The sequence below is a fragment of the Cyprinus carpio genome, chromosome A13 (genome assembly GCF_018340385.1).
Source record: "Cyprinus carpio isolate SPL01 chromosome A13, ASM1834038v1, whole genome shotgun sequence".
NCBI lineage: Eukaryota > Metazoa > Chordata > Actinopteri > Cypriniformes > Cyprinidae > Cyprinus > Cyprinus carpio.
The window spans coordinates 19763501-19783099 of record NC_056584.1 but is presented as its reverse complement, the minus strand read 5'-3'; the positions used below and the strand labels follow the sequence as shown (position 1 = coordinate 19783099).

The 19599-nt window shown below is 36.8% G+C and overlaps 1 protein-coding gene across 2 annotated transcripts in view; it reads right to left on the bottom strand.

Moving 5' to 3' along the window:
- The window catches only part of LOC109101205 (ADP-ribose glycohydrolase MACROD1-like), a 510464-nt gene that overhangs the window by 35197 nt on the left and 455668 nt on the right, over positions 1–19599 (bottom strand). For both annotated transcript variants that reach the window (XM_042769233.1, XM_042769231.1), the window contains exons 9-11: positions 16918–16999; positions 4631–4675; positions 1657–1710 (exon numbers count right to left, since the gene is read on the bottom strand). In XM_042769233.1, coding sequence (XP_042625167.1) covers positions 1657–1710; positions 4631–4675; positions 16918–16999 — 181 coding nt within the window. The remainder of the gene's footprint in view (positions 1–1656; positions 1711–4630; positions 4676–16917; positions 17000–19599) is intronic.

Genomic DNA, 19599 nt, shown 5'->3' with positions numbered 1-19599 from the left:
TAATGTTTACACTGTCCTGTGAAGGTTAAACGCGGGGCTCTTAACAAGGGTGTTGGTTCCCATTAAGATTTTAAAAATGCAAGAAGTTATGTAGGCAGTGACACAAAATACAAACTGAATTTGTGAACTTCGTTTAGACACTGTAATTTTTTAAAAATTATTTTTCATGTATTTTTACAGTTAAATACTCTTAAATGTATGGTTTTTGGATGACTTTAAAAGTGAAAAAGAACAATTCATCATAATTTACAGTTAAAATCCGTAAATTCCTTGTGGCACTTGATGGCTTTTCATTGAAATAACTGTTTCTTAGTTTTTTCATATTAGTTATATGCTTTAGGGTTCAATATTACATACTATGTTGTTAAATCAATGTTTATTGTATATTATTTTATTGATATGTATGTTACCATGCTGGTGTCTTTGTCTGCATGACACTGCACAAATAAATAAATAAATAAATAAATAAAACATTTGAAGTTACTGGAGTATTAAAGTTTACTGAAGAATGTTGTACAAGAAAATAATATTTCAAAATTTCTACTTCAAAATTTCATGTTTAATTCAATGTTACTTGCCATTTCTTTGTAAATGTTACTAGCAATTTCTGAGTGAAAATTCCACACCATTTTTTTTTTCAGTTTGTGTGTGCACCTTCTTTAATATGTATACGTAGGATTTACCTCAGCTTATGGAAAAACTATTTGTGATGAACTGTGTTTCATCATGTGGCTTTCCCATTACCATCTGTGTTTTGTCGGTGTATTATAAAGGTACAAAACAGGTTTTATCAATTCAGTACTTTAGATAAGAGATTATATCAGTAAAAAAACAAAAACAAAAACAAAAACAAACAAACGAAAACAAAAAAAAATCTTGTAAATTTAAATTAAATTGACAACCTAAAATGTCGCTACCATATTTTTTACAATAAAATTCTGCCAACCACAGCTGGAGTTTTTTTTTTTTTGTTTGTTTTTTTTACAGTGTACCCCAACAAAAATACAGAAAAAGTGTATATTGTATATTTAAAAAATTATATCGTTAAATATTGACTTGATTTTATAGTAGTATCAACATTTGGCAGAATTTGGTAAATGTGTGTAAGGGTAGTCCTGGAATATGTCTGTTGTTTAAAAAGGCAAAATCTGGAAGGTTGTTGTTTGCTAAAGTATCATTTTATTGGAAAAAAAAATAATAATAAAAAAAATAAATGACTGTACTTTTTGCTGCATACTGAAGAGAGATACCAGCCTGGGGAAATTTCCCCAAAGACACCAGTGCTGCCTGCTTTAATATTAAAGACAGAAAGAAAAAAAAAACACCATCTCCAACCCTCTGGCTTTAAGACAAATGAAGAAATTGTGGCATTAATAGCCTGCTGCTGCCCTTCAGTATCTACGAATTTAATTATCTTTAGTCCATCTTATTGAGACGCAAGTAATTGTCTCAGTGCTACACAACCGAAGAGGTTGAGATGGCGGAATTCGAAAGATAATGGCTCCTTAAACAGGTTTCCTCACCCTGACAGAACGTCCCGAAGAGACTCCATCTTAGTTTGATATTCCCTCAACAATGCTTGGAAGATGGGAATGCTGGGTGATACTGACTTTGACAGTTGAACTTGCACTCACAAGAACACAGATTTTCGCGTACCTTTTTTATCAGCAGCATCATTTTTTTCCTCTTCTCCCACTGGTTGCGTGTCATCTGTCAATAAAATCATACCACTCATGAGAACTTTCATCAGAAAACCAGATTTCTACTTCTTCTGAAAAATGTCTTCTGGATGGTTCAAACTAAACTAAACTAAAATAAAACTAAAATAAATGAATTATGATTTTACAGTAGTATCAATAACTCAAATCATAAAACTAAGCAATAATTACCCAGCACAGTATAATTGCACAATAAAAAGTAAGAAAAACAGTTATGGGTGGATTCCACCAGAAAGTTTTGTGTAATATATTTTAGTCAGTGTAGTGTCATATTTAATTCTTGACAGGAATAAAATGTGTTCAACTGATTGTACTTTTGTTTAACAACATATCGATTGTTTAGCTGATGAAACATTCATTAGACACAACCTCCATAAAACAAAGTTGTCAAATGGCGAAAATTACTTGATCTAGGACCTTTATTCAGTAAAGACTTTAAGTCCATCGCTCATGATCTTGTTTTCAACAGCATAAAATTCAATAAAAAATAAATATAGTTACTAATATTTGTTTTCCTTTATATATACATAAAGTAAAAAAAAACTCTCTATTAATCTCAGAACCGAAGAAGGGCAACTGCCAGCGCACTAAAACTCTAAGGTTACAAGGCACAGATTGCCCATACTGAACAACTCTGATAACGGTGAAATGAGTGGAGGAATATCCTGCTATTGTGTCATAGGCCCTGCTGGAGTACATATACATGCACCAGGTGATTCTACATCAACATGGGCTTTTGTGAGCCTCTGCAAATCCCAGCTGATAAAAAATGGGGTTTGGAAAAGTGTACCGTAAGGGATTTCGGTAAAAGACAGCAAGAAGGTGAAACAGAGAGAGGGAGAGAAAAGGACTGATTGGCAGAGAGCAGGAGAGAGCTGATACGGTGGGTGGGGGGCTCAATTCCATGTGAGAATGGCAACCATTTGAGCCTTTGAATTGGTTCCAGAGAAAAAGAGAGAGAATCAGAGCCCCGGCTAAGTGAAGCGCTGCTAAAGGCCAGGGCTTGGCTGCCAGTCAGACATTCACGGAGTGAAACTGAGGCTAAGCTAGCCGAAACTGCTAGGGCAGGAAAAGCAGGGTGCTGGGAGCTACAGTACAGTGTGTGTGTGTGTGTGTGTGTGCAGACGTGATACTTTCTGTGTTGTGAACAAGATCGAATTCCTGATAGGTGTTGCCATGTCGGGGCATCTCGGTGCAGTGTTTACAATGAGGTTTAACAGTGTCCACAAAAGAGGTGATTGGTCTCTCTGGTTTTGTGCAGAAGTAAACACAACCAGACAAAGCTCCAACACAAGGACTTACAGTAGTTCAGAGGGCTATTAGACGCTTGTTGGACTGCTTCAGTTTATAGTGCGACCGTAAAAAAGTCAAAGTTGGGTGCTGAAAAAACGATTGTTCTGGATCGGATCCAAAGCTGGAGTCCTGTGAACAGCTTCTCACATTTGTAGTAAAAAATCACAGCATGCTACTTTTTTGGCTTAATGTCGTTGAGGTATGAAAATGTTCTCCTCTAAGATGCTTCATTTAGCACTCCTCCTCTTTCACCCTCTGTGTTTTCAATCATCTTACTTTTGTGGAAACGATCAATGCTGGCCTTGTTACCCTGCCATAAAATCTCATAATTCCATGAAGTTTAAGTGACTGCTGGAGACATGTTTGATGTGGGTTCAGGTCATCTATTATAGTATTTATTAATATTTAAAATTAGCTTATAATATTTACATGAAGTTTAAGTGACTGCTGGAGACATGTTTGACGTGGGTTCATATATATATATATATATATATATATATATATATATATATATATATATATATATATATATATATATATATATTAGCTCTAGCAATTTTGTAGTGGTTTTGTGATTTTAATTAATATTTAAGAAATATTTCTATATAGCTTTTTTTTAGTCATTTGACCTCAACTTAAACTTGTTTTATTTCATCTGGTTGACAAGGCAACATTTCTAAATTTTTCAAGCCTTTAAGTTTTCCATCTAATAGATTTTATTTCAGTTTCACATCAATTAACACAAACAATTTTTAATAACAATAACAACACTTTTACTGTGATCTGCCCGAAACTCTTGTGTAGCCTTCTTAGAAACTGGTATCATCCAACCTGTACTGGTTTTGTAGTCCAGCCTAAACCTAGAGATAAACCCAGATTAGATTACCATTGTACAATGCTCAGTTGTCTTTTTGACAGTCGCTTAAGCAGGTTTGGGACCATTTTGGGTATGTAAGCCGGATTTAAGGGCCTAGCGCTGGGAATTAGCTCTGCACTGAATCATTTGTAATGCTGTACCTGCCGCCGTCTATTTAGCTCCTGTAGCAAATGCATATTAGTCACAATGAAACACCTTTATTTTTTTTTGTCTTTTTGTCACTGTAATTGTACAGTTAAAGGGGTCTAGATGAAGGTCTTGTAATCTTTTCTGCTTTTCTGAAAGTCAACAAAGAAGGTAAGGCGATTTGCATCTGAATGGACCACTATTAAAAGAAGACATGCCAAGCAAATTGCATTCCCCATTTGATAATGTTTGATTGTGTCATTGCCGACAAGATGGCGATGCGAGTCTGATTAGCTTTCAATCAATCTGACTATGGTCCAATACAATTCAGGCCTGTAAGAGCACAACTCCTGCCAAACTTCATCTCAATTTTCTTGCCAAAAGACCAAAGCTGCACATTCTAACACCAGCGAAACCATTTCACGCATTCAGAGAGAAAATGCAGATTCTTGTTCTCTTGTTTATAGGCAGTTGTAGAGCTGCCACCCATAACAAAACACTTGATTAATCATGGAGAGAGCGATTCAGATGTCGTGGATTAAACTTTGTCAGGCTCCAGGATATTGGAATGTGATAATTTCCTGTCTTGTTTGCAAATGTACACTCTGTCACTCACCTTGGCCCATACTGCCATCTTTTTCATTCTTGTGGTCATCATTATCTGCAAGAGACAGGAAAAGAAATCAGAGAGGTCAAAAGCTACGACGGCAAGCCTGACATGTTCAAAATAGCAGCCCGGTGAGCGTGTAACAAGAATTTAGCAAAGCAGGAACACAACACATCTATTTACGGAGACACCCCTTTGCAAGACCTCAGAACAGGGCTGAACAGGAAACAGAGGCAGAACAAGCATTGATTTTTACATTAAATCCAAGGTTTCTCTAAGGATTGAAAATATGTGGTTTGTTGAGTCCCCCAGGCAGTTAGCTCTAATGAAAGCTGAGCTGAGACAAGCTGAGAGCTCGCAGTCTGTTTGATCTGGATTGATGTATTATTTGAGTTCAGGCTGCTATCAAATGCTCATCTGTGGAAAGACAATCGTGCTATTTGATATGATCCAAGCAGCAATTAAGTACAGCATTTGGAGGAGCGCCGAAATTGTTTCAGCTGAGATTGGAAGTCGCAATGTTTATATCAGTGGTTCCTAACTGGTTTTGTTTCAGAACCCACATTTTTTCATTGGACATAATCCATCACAATAGCAAAAAGTTTTAAACTACAAAACTCCTCAAAATATACTATTGCAATACTACAATGAACTGCATAGACCCAATAATATAAATACATATTTACATGACATTAATAGTAAAAGTGACAATTTTGTAAATGTAGCAAAAGTTTTATTCTCCAAAATCTGGGCCAAACAGATAAATATGTACCATTTCAGTAAACTAAAATCATATCCTGTGCCAATCAAATGGCACAGTTGTGGATTTGGCTTTATGTTGCTCAGTTTTATTTTTTAGACTTTGAATCGTCTTCAAGGATCTGACTAGCTTCAGCCAAGTCACAAATGAGTTTGCAACAAGATGTACAGATTTTCAGCCTTTGATGACAACTAAAAATGACAAATGTTTCTCTTCCCTTTTTAAATTGATTTATTTTGCTTTCCTAACTATTGATGGATTATACATTTAGCAGTTTCTTTCCTGCAAGTGCACAAAACAGACCTGAGACCCATTTTTGGATCCTAAGGTATGGGTCATGATGGTCGTGGAACTATTTTTTCCAACAGTTTACATTTTTAAAGATTTTTTTGGGTATTTTTTGTAGTGGTTTTATTTTTTAAAGATTTTTTTTCTTATGTATATATTTTACATACTGTATAAATATATTCTCATAAATCTCACATTTTTCTAAAATTTTAAAATAGTAGACTATCAAACCTTTGCAGTCTGTAGTAGTCCATCTAGCTCTTTTCAAAGACAGAATTTTTTTTATATCTCTAATCCAAAAAGTCCTGAGACTCATTTTTGGGTCTCTTTTGGGTTTTTTTTTTACACTCTCAGCTCAGAGTTCTTGCCAAATAAGTCAATATGCCCCCTGAATTTCGACTCTCTATTTTTCTGCTTGAGTCTCTTTTCTCTTCTTGTATGATGCCAAACCTACTGGACCTGAAGCCTGGCGTCTGCAGCCAAGGCTGTTCCCTGCCTGGTTGCAGCTCGTTAGCCATCCCTGACAACTGTTAGCTATTACCACAAACCAAACAGGTTCCAATTCATACACTGCTAACTCATAATTAGATCTTTTCTCCCAGACTTCTACTAAAAACTGTTTAAAAGAAACTCTAGCTAAAAGAGAATAGTTATTTTTTTCTTCATAAAGTCAACATAAAATCAAAATGATTTAATTTGTTCTGACATGGAACAAGCAGTAACAATTTCATCAGTGCATCTTATTCTGAAAAAAAAAGTTTGTCTCTGTAAAAAAAAAAAAAAAAAAAAAAGCTCTTCCTTTAAAATTTGTGAAATTTTTGGAAACTTTTACCCCCACTTTTTATAATCTGGTAAACTCCTAATAGATGAAATCAAGTCCGCCATACACGTTTTTCATCGAATATCTTGTTTCACTCAGAAATGCATCACATATTTTGAATGGGTTGTGAATGGCAAATCACGGTGACTTCAAAAACAGCTTTATTATTTCATTTTCTAAGCCTCTTTCAGGCCTTATCAGCCTGTTATCCTCAGACAGGCACATGGTCACACACAGAAAAACACGTTCACACATACATTCAGCCTCTAGCAAAAGCTCCTGCTTTGATAAAACACTCCTGTCATCTGTTCATGAGAGAAAGACTGTCAAAGCTCCCTTAGGATGGTGGGGGCATGTTTCTCCTTTTGTTTAACACAGAATAAAAGCAAAGCATGCATTTATCTGGGGAAAAGAGGGGAAAAACAGTGACATCATAACATGCTGAGTCACAGTACACAGGGAGCAAAACCCTTCGGACAACCTTCAGCAAAGAGCAAGTGCCCTCTGTGCATGTGCCAGTTAATTATGCAACATAAGAATGAAAGTGCTGTAAATGTAATGCACTGCTATGCTGTTGTATGATTTTTGTTTTTTGCACTTCTAAATGCACAAAGCAAGACATTGTGCTTGCTGTATCATTCCTCCACTGTAATGCTGATTACTAATTATCATTCTACCGCTGTAATAATGATTACTAATTAAAAAAAATAGAGACAGACAGACAGATAGATAAATGGACAGACTGATAAACAGATGGACAGATGGATGGATGGATGGACAGAGACAGACAGACTGATAGACGGACGGACAGAAACAGACAGACAGATGGTTGGAAAGATTAACAGACGGATGGACAGACAGATAAATGGAAGGATGGACAGATAGATAATTTTTAAATCAAACAAATATGCAATGATTATGTGAGCTAAAACAATAGATGTCTAAATAGAACAACTAACTAGAGACCATTCTAATTCCACTGACCAGATGGACAGCAAGCACACAAACACCAACGTGCATCCACGGTCTCTGCTCCTCAAGGAGAGCCAGACATGGGCCCCTGGGGTCCAGAGAGTGTGCTGGAACATGCTGCCTTTCAATCTGCTCATGTCTGAAAGCATTTTAATCAGTTGCTGGGCCTCCCAAACCAATCAATTAGTTTAATCAATCAATTAGAGCATTGGTGTGCAACGAACCCCAGCTCAACACCCACCATTCTCTCCAATTGGATTAAAATTCCAGGCTGAAGAAAAAGCAAAATAATAATAATAATAATTATTGAGAGGATGTAATGCTACATAGCCATGAAAAAAAGGAAAATACAATGCACAAGAAACATGTCAAAGCTTTTCTTCTGATCAAATTTCCTCAGAAACTGCAAATATTCAACTGCTGCAAGGAAATATTTTATTTTACAGTATGGTGTTAGAAAAGCTGCGTATGTTAATGATTCTCTCTTTTGAAAGTAACACACAGCTAAATCGCTGCTAGCGCCTCACCACTAGCATAAAGGTGAGTATTTTATTTTTTATTTTTTTTTTAGGTATGGTGACCCATACTCAGAATTCGTGCTCTGCATTTAACCCATCCGAAGTGCACACACACAGAGCAGTGAACACACCACACACACTGTGAACACACACCCGGAGCAGTGGGCAGCCATTTTATTCTGCGGCGCCCGGGGAGCAGTTGGGGGTTCGATGCCTTGCTCAAGGGCACCTAAGTCATGGTATTGAAGGTGGAGAGAGAACTGTACATGCACTCCCCCCACCCACAATTCCTGCCGGCCCGAGACTCGAACTCACAACCCTTCGATTGGGAGTCCGACTCTCTAACCATTAGGCCACGACTTCCCATGGAACGCTTCGATTGGGTGTTTGATTTTTTAAGCCCCACACATGGTGGCACTTCAAAAAATTCCCATGGTGTATTTGATGATATTAATGCACCGTAACACACTCAACGTTTGTTCCCTGGAGACTGAGGATGTTGCGTGCGCAGCCTTCATTTTCAACTCTTTCGGGGGTCCAGGAGGCCCCGTCGACTTGCAGCAGAAGACCATCGTCTCACTGCAAACACCCGGCTTTACAAATGATAGGCTTTCTGACACATTAACACTGGGAGAGGAAAGCCTCCATTAAAGATAACAGGGGGGAGCTGTCGCTTGAGAACACGGCATAGAAACACCATGTAAATATGGATGTGGTTGGTGGGTCAAGAGTGAGTGAGAGCATGAGAATGAGATTGAGAGAAAAAAGGGAGAGAAACAGAGCTTAATTTCCTGACCTTAAGTATAAAATGTAATGAGATCTGACAAAACACTGATAAACTGATAAACAACACACTGATAAAATTATAATTTTAATCGATCTTTCTGTCTGTCTATTCATCTACCTATCTATCCATCCATCCACCATCTGTCTATATGTAAATGAAAACACACATATACTTGCATTTGTGGTTTACGGGGACTCTCCATAGGTGTAATGGCTTTTATACTGTACAAACTTCACCCTACATGAACTCCTTACAGAAAACTACTGGCAATTTTTGAATTTCATAAAACACCGTTTTGTATGTTTTTAAGCCTTTTGTTTTACGGGGACAAATGAAGTGTCCTCATAAACCATGTTTACGTTGTAGTACCCATGTCATTATACACATTTGTGTCCTCATAAACCATATATACCAGTACACACACACACACACACGTATGTATATAATGAAATCCTTCTGCTTTTATACCTCACTTTTTCAAAGCCATTCTATCATCATATTTCATACATTTCTCACAATTCTTTATACTGTATCTAATTATTTATCATATCAGTATAGGACATTGAAACACTGTGAAAGAGAGACAGAGAAAATGAAATAAAATTTGCCTGAGATGTAACCTGCTTCACTGAAACACAATCATAACCCATCTTGTCATAATAATGAAACAGAGATTGCACACCGTCTCAAAGCTCTGATTCATCCTCATTCTCTAACAAATGTATTCTTCATGGTTCCTTCACTGACTCATAAATGACTGTAACAGGACAGCAGGCAGTGATGTGCGCTGTACTCGCTTACATAAGTGTCAGATATTCTTCAGAATCATCTCGCAGGCCCAAACCCACTAACTCCCACATAAAGGACCTCAGACTGCTCTCTTGGGCGTTGAGGCACTTGAGGGAGGATAACAGCGGGATGCTAGGGATGGGATCGTAGCTAAGCAGAGTTGACAGGGCGACTGCGCTGTCTCGGAAACTGACAGGACTTCAAAGATATTTCTCTTCTAAGCAGAAGTATGTTTTGGAGGGTGTCTGCGGTGGGAGGAATGGGCTATTGGGGCTATTGGAGATGCAAGTGTGTATAAGGAAGATGTACAGAAGCGTAATCGACACAAGCATTTCATTTACAAGACTAACCCCTTAAATAGCTTCAATGCATTTAGCTTCTTTTTTTTTTAGTGCAGCTAACTGCTTTGTAAAAAAATTTTGTCAAGCTATTAGTTGTTAAACTAATTTAAATGAGTAGCTTGGAAAGCTACATTTTTAAAGCAGTTTCCCCAGTATAGCTCACAGCTAACTTTTACGCCAAAACTCCCTGTACATGAAACAATGCATTGTGTTTTACCATTCAGGAGTCAAGATGAAGAAAATCTAGAATATAAAGGCATCTGTGAGAATCTGAGGAGGTCAGGTCATAAGCAGTGTTTGCAGTGCTGCCCATAACCATTGACGGACACTGCCCTATTTGCATAGACCTCTCAAAACTCAAGAGGTGAGTAGAACTATATTGTTATTTTCTGCTCGACTTGCTATTTGCAACAACACAGCCTTGTTTCTGCAAGGACGTTCAGCATGTTCTATACAAACAACGTCTGACGTGTTTACTTTTTATGTGGCTTGAGAACATGAAAAAGCTATGCAAAACCCTAATCTAAGTGGTCAGACTGAAACGCATTTCCAGAAATTCGATTTGAATAGGATTTCAAACCATATATGAATGTAGCTTGAAACGGATTTCCAAAAATTGGATTTCATGTAGTTCGTTGCCATTCAGAATATCTAAATATGATCGGATTTCAATCGGATTTGCACAAATATCGGGCTGACAGTCTGAACAAGGCTTTAGTTTAATACTCACATGCTGTGTGACAGCTGCTTTCTGTGCACATGCTTCGGATGTGCACTCAGAAAAGCTTATATCAGAAGTTTAAACTGAAATGGCTTTAAAACACATGCCAATAAATTTTCAGTGTGATAGACATGATAATCAAAACCAAACAGGTGTTTTGGCAGAGTATCCGAGGTACGAGCTGTAAAGGGACAGTCCTGTTCTGGATAAGGGGGCGGGGAGCAGCAGCTCATTTGTAATTAAAGATACAGGCACAAAAACAGCGTGGTTTTGCTTCCAAAATGGGCCTTTTTAAAATTGTATAAAAAATTATCTGTGTGGTATTTTGAGCTGCAACTTTACAGACACATTATGGGGACAACTGAGACTTGTATTGTAAAAAGGGGCATAATAGGTACCCTTTAATGAAATTTCAAGTTGATAGGTTTAAGATTGTAAAGATGGAGACGGAAGAATACAGAGCCAGGTGTCATCAGAAAGAATCAGTGTGACTGGATGACCGAAGTGAGTGATAACCCCAACTAACAAAAAGCACAGAATTCAAACTATTGCATGAAGAGTTGGGGAACAGATGAGCAAAATCTCTGTGATGGTAGTGTTCCTCCTCATCTGAGAGCACAGAGGGGAAATGAATGGACGATCATAAAGAAAAGAACTTTCAGAGACATCAACAGATGTAGTGTAGACTGCATGACTTTCTTTTGGGTAACACAAAATAAGATGTTTTGAAGTAGAAGTTAAACTGCTTTCAGAATTTCTAAATGGTATTTCTTGAATATAAACATATAACAGTATAATGCATAAAAATAATGCTTTAAAATACTTGTTTTACACATTATAGTTTCCAAAATCTGTTTTGAACGTTGGGTTGGGGTGAAACTGACAGCTGGTTGGGAGGCATACACTGATGAGACAATTTGCAATATGCAAATGTCCTGTTTGCTTGTCCCAGCACTATTCCCTTCTATTTGCCAGTTGTCAGACACTTTTAAGACTGCATAAGAAGAGATTAAAAGAACATACAAACCCAACAGGTACACACAAACAGAAACAAAAGCATTCAGAAGAATACATGGCAAACTGTTTTGCAAAGTGACAGTACCACAATAACTTCCCTCTTGTTTAGCAAGCAAGACAAAGACATTTTTTTAGTTTCCAGTTGTATAGATGCAAAAGCAGACGAGGGCTTGCATGAATACATGAGTAAGTGAAGTGAGAAAGATAGGGAGTAAATGTATGCAGCGTGCCAGAGAGTAGCCGCACCGCAAGATGCGAGTGCAGCTTTAAAGCTCAGTTAAAATGAGCACGTCTCTTCCGCAGCTCTTCCGCTGGTTCCCATGGTGATGATGATGATGAGGTGTTGGGATCGAGCTGTCAGGCCCTTGTTATTTTCACACATTTTACAACCGGCACTATCAGGGACGCCAGCAGAGCTAATTCAGTCCTATTGTCTTTCTCTTTCCATCTAAAAAGCACTTTAAACCTCACTCCACAATGATTCGCCCCAATATACCATCCTCATGACAATTTCGCTCTTCTGGAATGTTCTCTCCGTACCCGCTCCTCCTGCGTCAATCAATATCTAATATGCAGTCAGAGAAACATGCTAATGATGTAGCTAAGAAAACACAAATGATGTTGCTTGGTGAACAGAGAAAGACGAGCATGCTTCACTACAGATAATATCTCCATATGTCACTCATTACGATTCTCACGTCAAAAACAGATACCGTTGTGGAACAAGCTTTTTAAATACTGTATAAAATACAGAATAAGATGAAAAACTACTTTAATTACATTAAAGTTTGATTGAAAATGAGAGAAAAAAAAACTATTTCTGTGGTGGATTAAAGAGCTTAATGGTGAAAAGAACAATGTTGAAATAAAATTCAAGACTCCTGATCATGAAACACGCTAAATGTTTGCAATTACCGCAGATGACCCCTTCTCTGCATCGCTGACCTCCGACCCTGTCAGACCACTCTCTCTGTTTATTAATCTCTGCCTCCTCGACCCGCATTTTAATGATAAAACCATTTGTGTGACTTTGGAACTATTAACTTGACCTCTCAAACTCTTTAAAAGCCCAGACTTTATGAATTACACTTTACATTGTAGCATTTTCTTTTTAAAGAGGTCATGTAATAGAAAACAGTACATGAAAGTCAAAAGAGCATGGAAATGGAAAAGTTTTCCAACCACACCATTTGTTCAAAATAAGAAACATAAAAAGGTTTGTGATGTTGAATTGCATGATTAATCAAAAGTGAAGCACAACATTGTGTTCTGTACCGGCATGCATACAAACTCATCTCTGCACATGTTGAGAGTTCGCTTATAATGTTAATTTGGGAACAAAAAATGTGGCATCCATCTTTTGTATACAACTTGTAATCAACTAAACAGAAGCTTTTAGTGCTCTCTGTGGTTTTCCACCAAAATACAAGCTTAATGGTTCAATATTTTGAAAATTAACAAATTAAGACTGCCATAAATATTATATTAAAAAGTTATTTTATTTTTTATAACTATTTTTTTAATTTTACAGTGAAATATTTCAATATTAATATTGTATCTTATTTACTTTTTTATTATTATTAATAATAATAATAATAATAATAATTTTTTTATTATTAAAAATAATAATAATAATAATAATAGTAATAATAATAATAAAACCTGGAGCTTTTATTTTTTAAATCACAATTTAAATCACAATGGGAATTTTTATCAGGAAAAAAAAGGAATCCCCGAATTGTGCAGCTCTTTCAGTGTTCATGTTTGCATATTAACAGTTATTTAGTATTTAGGTCATGTAGACCTAAATTATTATTGTATTAACATTATAAATACCTATTTAAATGACTCATGTCTACGTCACATTTGCCACTGTCCTTTTGAAGCACAGTCAATAAAAACTTTGCATGATGTTTCAAAAAACTCATTCACTATTTTCTGTGTAGCTCCTGTTTTTTTGCAACACAGTAACAAAAAAAGCCTGTTTGATGGCTTTTCATGTGGCACAAAGCCATGATGCAAGTCACAAGTAAGGGCCCTAGAGGAAAAAAGTCCTCACATACTGCAAAATATATAATATGGTCCCTTCAAATTTATGATAAAGCATTTTGTACTAAAAAATAATTTATATTAGTACTGGATTAAGACTTCAGTGAGGTGTAAGTAAAAGAATCAAGTGCGAGCGAGAATTCGGAGAAACCTGAAGTGAGGTGACTGGCTCATACTGACTGGTTGTAAACTAAGAGAGTAGCGTCTCCGCCATCTCATTTCTAAACACTAATATAAAGAGACACGCCTGGGGAACAAGGACCTGGCTGATATAATTACAAATTCCCTGGTGAATTCTATCTTTCAGCAAGACCTGGAAGAGGAAAAGAGTGTGTATGTGTGTGTGTATGTGACAGGAACATGACAGAAACAAAACATTCAGCAAGTAGGGAAAAAGTGAGTGTCTTGACACTTATTATTCTGCCCGGACCATGAGTCCTAGTGTGTGTTTGAGGGGAGGAAATGGTGGATTATATTATTCTCTCGGTACTGTGCATTCACCATTCCTCTGTTTGTTTGTGTGTGTGTGTGTCCATACAAATGATGAACCTCCAGGCAGCAGCTCATTTGGAAACCTCCAGGGGGTCTTGTCATGGAAGCGAGCTTCGGCAGAGCGAGACAGCAGAACACTTGGAAAGGTCCAAAAGGGCTCTGGTGCGGCCTGCACTCACATCATATGTTTGTTTAGTGCTCAGGGAGACTGAAAAGAGGCTCCCTGAGAGAGACTTGGCCTTTAAAGAGAGTGAAATGCTACATGGGCGCACAATAGACAAGTTCCCATGGAACTAGCTAGTGCCACGTCTCATAAGGCGGGAGAGGGAGTTAAAAAATGAAAGAGAGGCAAAGTGAGGGATTGGGTGAAAGCAAAACAGTCATATTGACATTGACAGAAGGCCAAAGTGCAAGACAAAGAAAGTGAAAACTGAGGAACCGACTTCTAAAATTCCATCACACAACAGTTCATCTTTACATAAACCAACGCCAGCACCAGAGACCACATGATCCAACCAGAAACAGACAAGCAAAAGTGTGAGGTGGAATGTCACTGAGGAGGTGCCGTCCTGCGTGCCTCCGACATCTGGGGTTTGCCGTTGAGGCTCAGGATCACTGAGGGTGTTGACAGAGGTAAAGCCCCTTTGAGTCATGCTCTACATATGGACCTCCGGGCTACAACGATTGAGTTCAGAAACAAGCAATCTGTACTGTGAAAGTCTAGAAAGTCAAAATGCTCCTCACCTGTTAAACTCATACACTAGAGTATTTCCTGGGATTCTCAGGCAGCAAGGAATAGTGAGATGTTATAGGAGCCTAAGAGCTTAGTTACGAATTGAGTTTGTGGAAACACCAAAAATCACTCAAAGGCGGCTGGTTACAAACTGAGACGCAAATGCAATGAGCCGTGAGATGCAGACAGCAAAAACAGGTTCCAATGCACAAATCTTATCCTATTTCTCCCCTTTCCTTTCAGTATATATATTGTGGGTCTTTTATATATGTAACATTTTATGTATTCTTTAAACATGGTGTCTATGTTTTTTTCAATTATAAAATGCTTTCTCCTAACCTGGCTTAATGTGCTATAAGTAAGCCATTTGTAGGTTAATTTCCCCTGCGGCGGCTTCAACATTATACTCTGTTTGCCCGACAGAGCAATATTGATTCTGGGAAGCTTTCTGAAATTATTTTAGCAATTACACAAAAAAATTGCCATTGTTTTCTTATCCTTGTGTCGCTCCAAACTTTCGGAGATTCTGAAAACTATTTATTTATTTATTTTTCAAAAGAAACCTCTTGTTCATGTACTTTTTCATTCTTTCTTGTCTCTTGCTTAAAGAAAAAATAAATAAATCAACAATTCATATCAGAATCAGCCCAGAAAACAGCAATCAGAATTGCATGAAAAATCATGATTGGTGCTTCCCTAGTCCTTTGAAGACCGCCAACTGGTTAGTTTCCTCAAACAGTCATAACTTTGAATATTTTATTTTATTTTATTTTATTTTTTGTATATTTTAAATGACACTGCATATATATGACTGGAAGTTTGGACCAAAAATGCCTGGGCTGATTTTTTTTTGTCCCAGTCCAGACCTGATGCAAATGCAGCATAAACCCCTTTACTATAATCTGGTCTTTTGAATGAGAAACAGACAGAAATTTAAGTGATAATTGACCCCTCTAGTACTGTAAGTTGCTAACTGTTGTAACCAGCTGAGTGATGATGAACAAATCATTCATGCTAGTTTTGTGAACCAGATCATGATTCATTGAAAAGATCCAACTCAAAAGAGGAATTTGTGCATTAATGGGACATATTTACTTCTTTATGAACACATCAAGGAAATGCCAAAAAAATTCAGGGAACAACCTACATGTGTCTTTTATGATGCTTTTTAACCTTTTTTGTAGTATGAAAGTTTTTCTATATTCACATCAAATGGTAACATTTTACAATAATGTCTCATTCATGAACATTAGTTAATACTTTAGCTCACATAAACTGAAAAAGCAATATAAATATTTTTTTTACCGCATTTATCAAACTTTGTTAATGTTAATAAAATATAATTGTCCATTGTTAGTTTATGTTAGTTCACAGTGTTTTAACTGATGTTAACAGATACAGCTCTTTATTTAAAAAATGTAATAGTAAATGCAGAAATTAGCATAAACTAATATTAATAAATGTATAAAGTATTTTTTCATTGTTATTTCATGTTAACTAAAGAAGTTAACTAATGTTAAGAAATGAAACCTTATTGTTAAGCGTTAGCAAATAAATGGAAAAAATTGACCACAGTCTTCAGATTTACTTTTGTATTGTAGAGAAGAAATTGTGCATGTTTGGAACAACATATAAATGATGACAGTAAATGAGCACATGATGACATTCATTTTTGGATGAAACAGCCCTTTAATTGGAAAAGAGTCTGACTGCGGTTATCCTGATTGCATGATCAAGGTGGGGTGAAAATTTTTTCACTTAAAATAATCCAACCTGGGCAGAACATTACCATAAACAGCTTTTGGTTATGTGGAATCCAATCACTGCCTGCTGTGCTGTATTTGTGCACTTTGTCAACAAAATGTGATACAAATTCTTCCAAGCGTCACGCCAGTCAGACGCTTGACATTGTGAATTCTGCCTGATACCCAAGTAACAAGCTTTGAGCTTAGTGGGTGTTACAACCAACAAATAAAATGAAGTTAGATTCCAATAAGAAGATACAGTACCTGGGGAGAAGAAATCTGACATCTTCCTCTTGTAAATCTCATAATCTGTCTCCAGGAAGACGCAGAATATGACACGGTCGATCTGCAGAAAGAGCGGAAAAGAGGCATTTAGCATAATGGAAACCTGGATCAATGCATGGCTAAGGGCAACACTATTAATAAAAATGAAAGTACCAGTACTCAAACCTGTCATAATTAGAGCTCAGGGGACTCATTTATGACACTGAGGCACTTTTAGAGACTTTTCTTAATTTGGTAAAAATCTAAAACAGTAACAAAAAGATTATTTAGTGAAACAATTTTGGCAAACTAGCAATATACACGGAGCAACAATCATCAAAATAACTAAAACATTTATCACATTTGTAGAATTTTATGAATGTTCCAAATTGGAAATCTGTAGAACATTTTGCAGAGTTCTACACAGTTGCTAGAAATAAAAATAGCATTTTCTGGAATATCAAAAATATATTAATTATATTTATTCGATGAAGTTGCTTTGACTAAAAACAGGAAATCGTCATGCCAATTATTAATGAATTAAAAACTATGGAAAATTATATATATATACATATATATATATATATATATATATATATATATATATATATATATATATACACAAATAGGTTTGTAACTGAACACTAGTGTTTTTTTCTGTTATAATACTACTTAATACTACTTTAAAGAAGACATAAAAATACAGCAGCATGCTACATGTTTAAATCAGGGATTGTCATTTTGGATATAAAAAAGTGTATTTTTGATTGTACAACCTTATTTAAATAAAAATGTCTTTACAGGTAGAATCAAACTGGAAATAAAAGGTCAAGCCGAGTGAACTGCATTATGGGACAGCCTATTTGTACTAAATCAAAAACATGATCAAGATTAGTGGTAAAATAAATACATATTGTACAAAAGAAGAGAACACATTCACCTCAACACTTCACTTCCTCCACTTTAGCTCAAACTTCTAGTCATCTCTAACCACAGCTCACCAGAATATAAGCAATGTCACTTAAGAGCAGAACATCAAGATTGAAATTAAAACCAAAAAAACACAAAACCTCCCAGCACTCCCTTATCATTGCGGAGACTGGATCCCATATTCAAGTCCATCTCCTTCCTTTCCGGACCACCCAGACCGGCCATCCAGCTTAAGATCTCAATGATTACACTAGTACAACAGGAATCTCAATACATACAAAACCCTCTTTTGATTCTTCCCATGTTCCCAAAACAAAGAGCTCATGTGAACAAGAGTATAAAACAACACAACGAAAGATTACCGTCAGCCTGTAGGGAATACACTGTATTACTAAAATCAAAGATCCAGCAAATGTTTAAATAGCAAACAGTTCCTTCATATTTGCGTATTATGTTCAGCAGTGTTCAGAAGGCCACACTGAAAGTCTAGAATTCGAAATGTCATTTAAACCTGAAAATAAATAGAAGGGTTTAGGACTGTGAATTTATTTACATAAAGAAATGTAAAATGAATAAGAAATGAAGTTCCTGCATTTTTCTTCACTAATCATAACTAAATTTGCGAACCCCTTTGGACAGACCTTCAGATGATACTAAGAAATTTAGAAATGCATCTCTTTCAGTTCAGTTCAACTTCAGCTCAAATAGCTATGCTGATAAAATGATTTTTTAAATAAAAGAAACTAGAAGTTAGAAAAATGCAAAACAGAGGCATTACAGGTTCTAAACTGCTGTGGCGATCACCTGTAGATTTTGAGTCCTTATATAAATATTCGTTCCTGCCCTGAAAGAACTCCTTTAAAACCAAGAAAGGTGATACTTCCTCTCTGTCAACTCTAAGGGTCCTTATCAGCCTCACTCTCTCCCTATAAGCCACAGGTACACCTCTCTCTCCCCTCCACAGAGGAAATGTGCCTCCCAGGGAGACGTCAGATAATCGCCCTGCTGAATATTGCAATATTCGCAGACAGCCTTGTAACGGCCTTTTTCGTCTCGTCTGGCGGTGGATGGAGAGGGAGATAAAGCAGGACTCCCAGCGGGATGGCGAGAGACCGGACCACCTCTTCTCCCCCTTACTGGCAAACCACATGAGGATTCAATATAAAATCATTCACCCTCACAGCCTTGTGCAGACAGACAGCTGTCTATTAATAGTTTATGGCCTGCCCTTTGGAGTAAATATTAAGACTTGATACTAGTAACATTTTTATTTTTGTGCAGGAGAATGTCTCAGGGGGGAGTCGTGGACATAAAGAGAGAGAGAGAAAAAATGGTCCTGCTCACTTTTTTCGCCATCATAACTTTACATGAACATATTATTAGTTGCATTAAGCATTTTCTTTTTTCAGAACAAACCCGTGACCCATTTTTGCATCCCACTAGTTGAGAACCACTGTGTTAGCAAATACATGACAGAAGCCTTTCCTGCTGGGAACTCTTCTGCATTTATTTAGATCATTACATCTGAGTCTCTTTCTCTCTCACTCATCCCTGAGACAGAGAGCGAGTAGAAAGGTGAGCGGTCCTGATAGAAGAGGTTGTCCGCACCTTTTCAGACGTTATGTTCAGAGAGCAGGGGCACCTAGACTTTAGGAGAGATAGAAGAGAGATGGAGAGAACTTTCTGTTTCCGCCTTATGCTATTTATATCCAAATGGCCCCAGAGTATAGATGTCCAATGGTAAAATAAAGG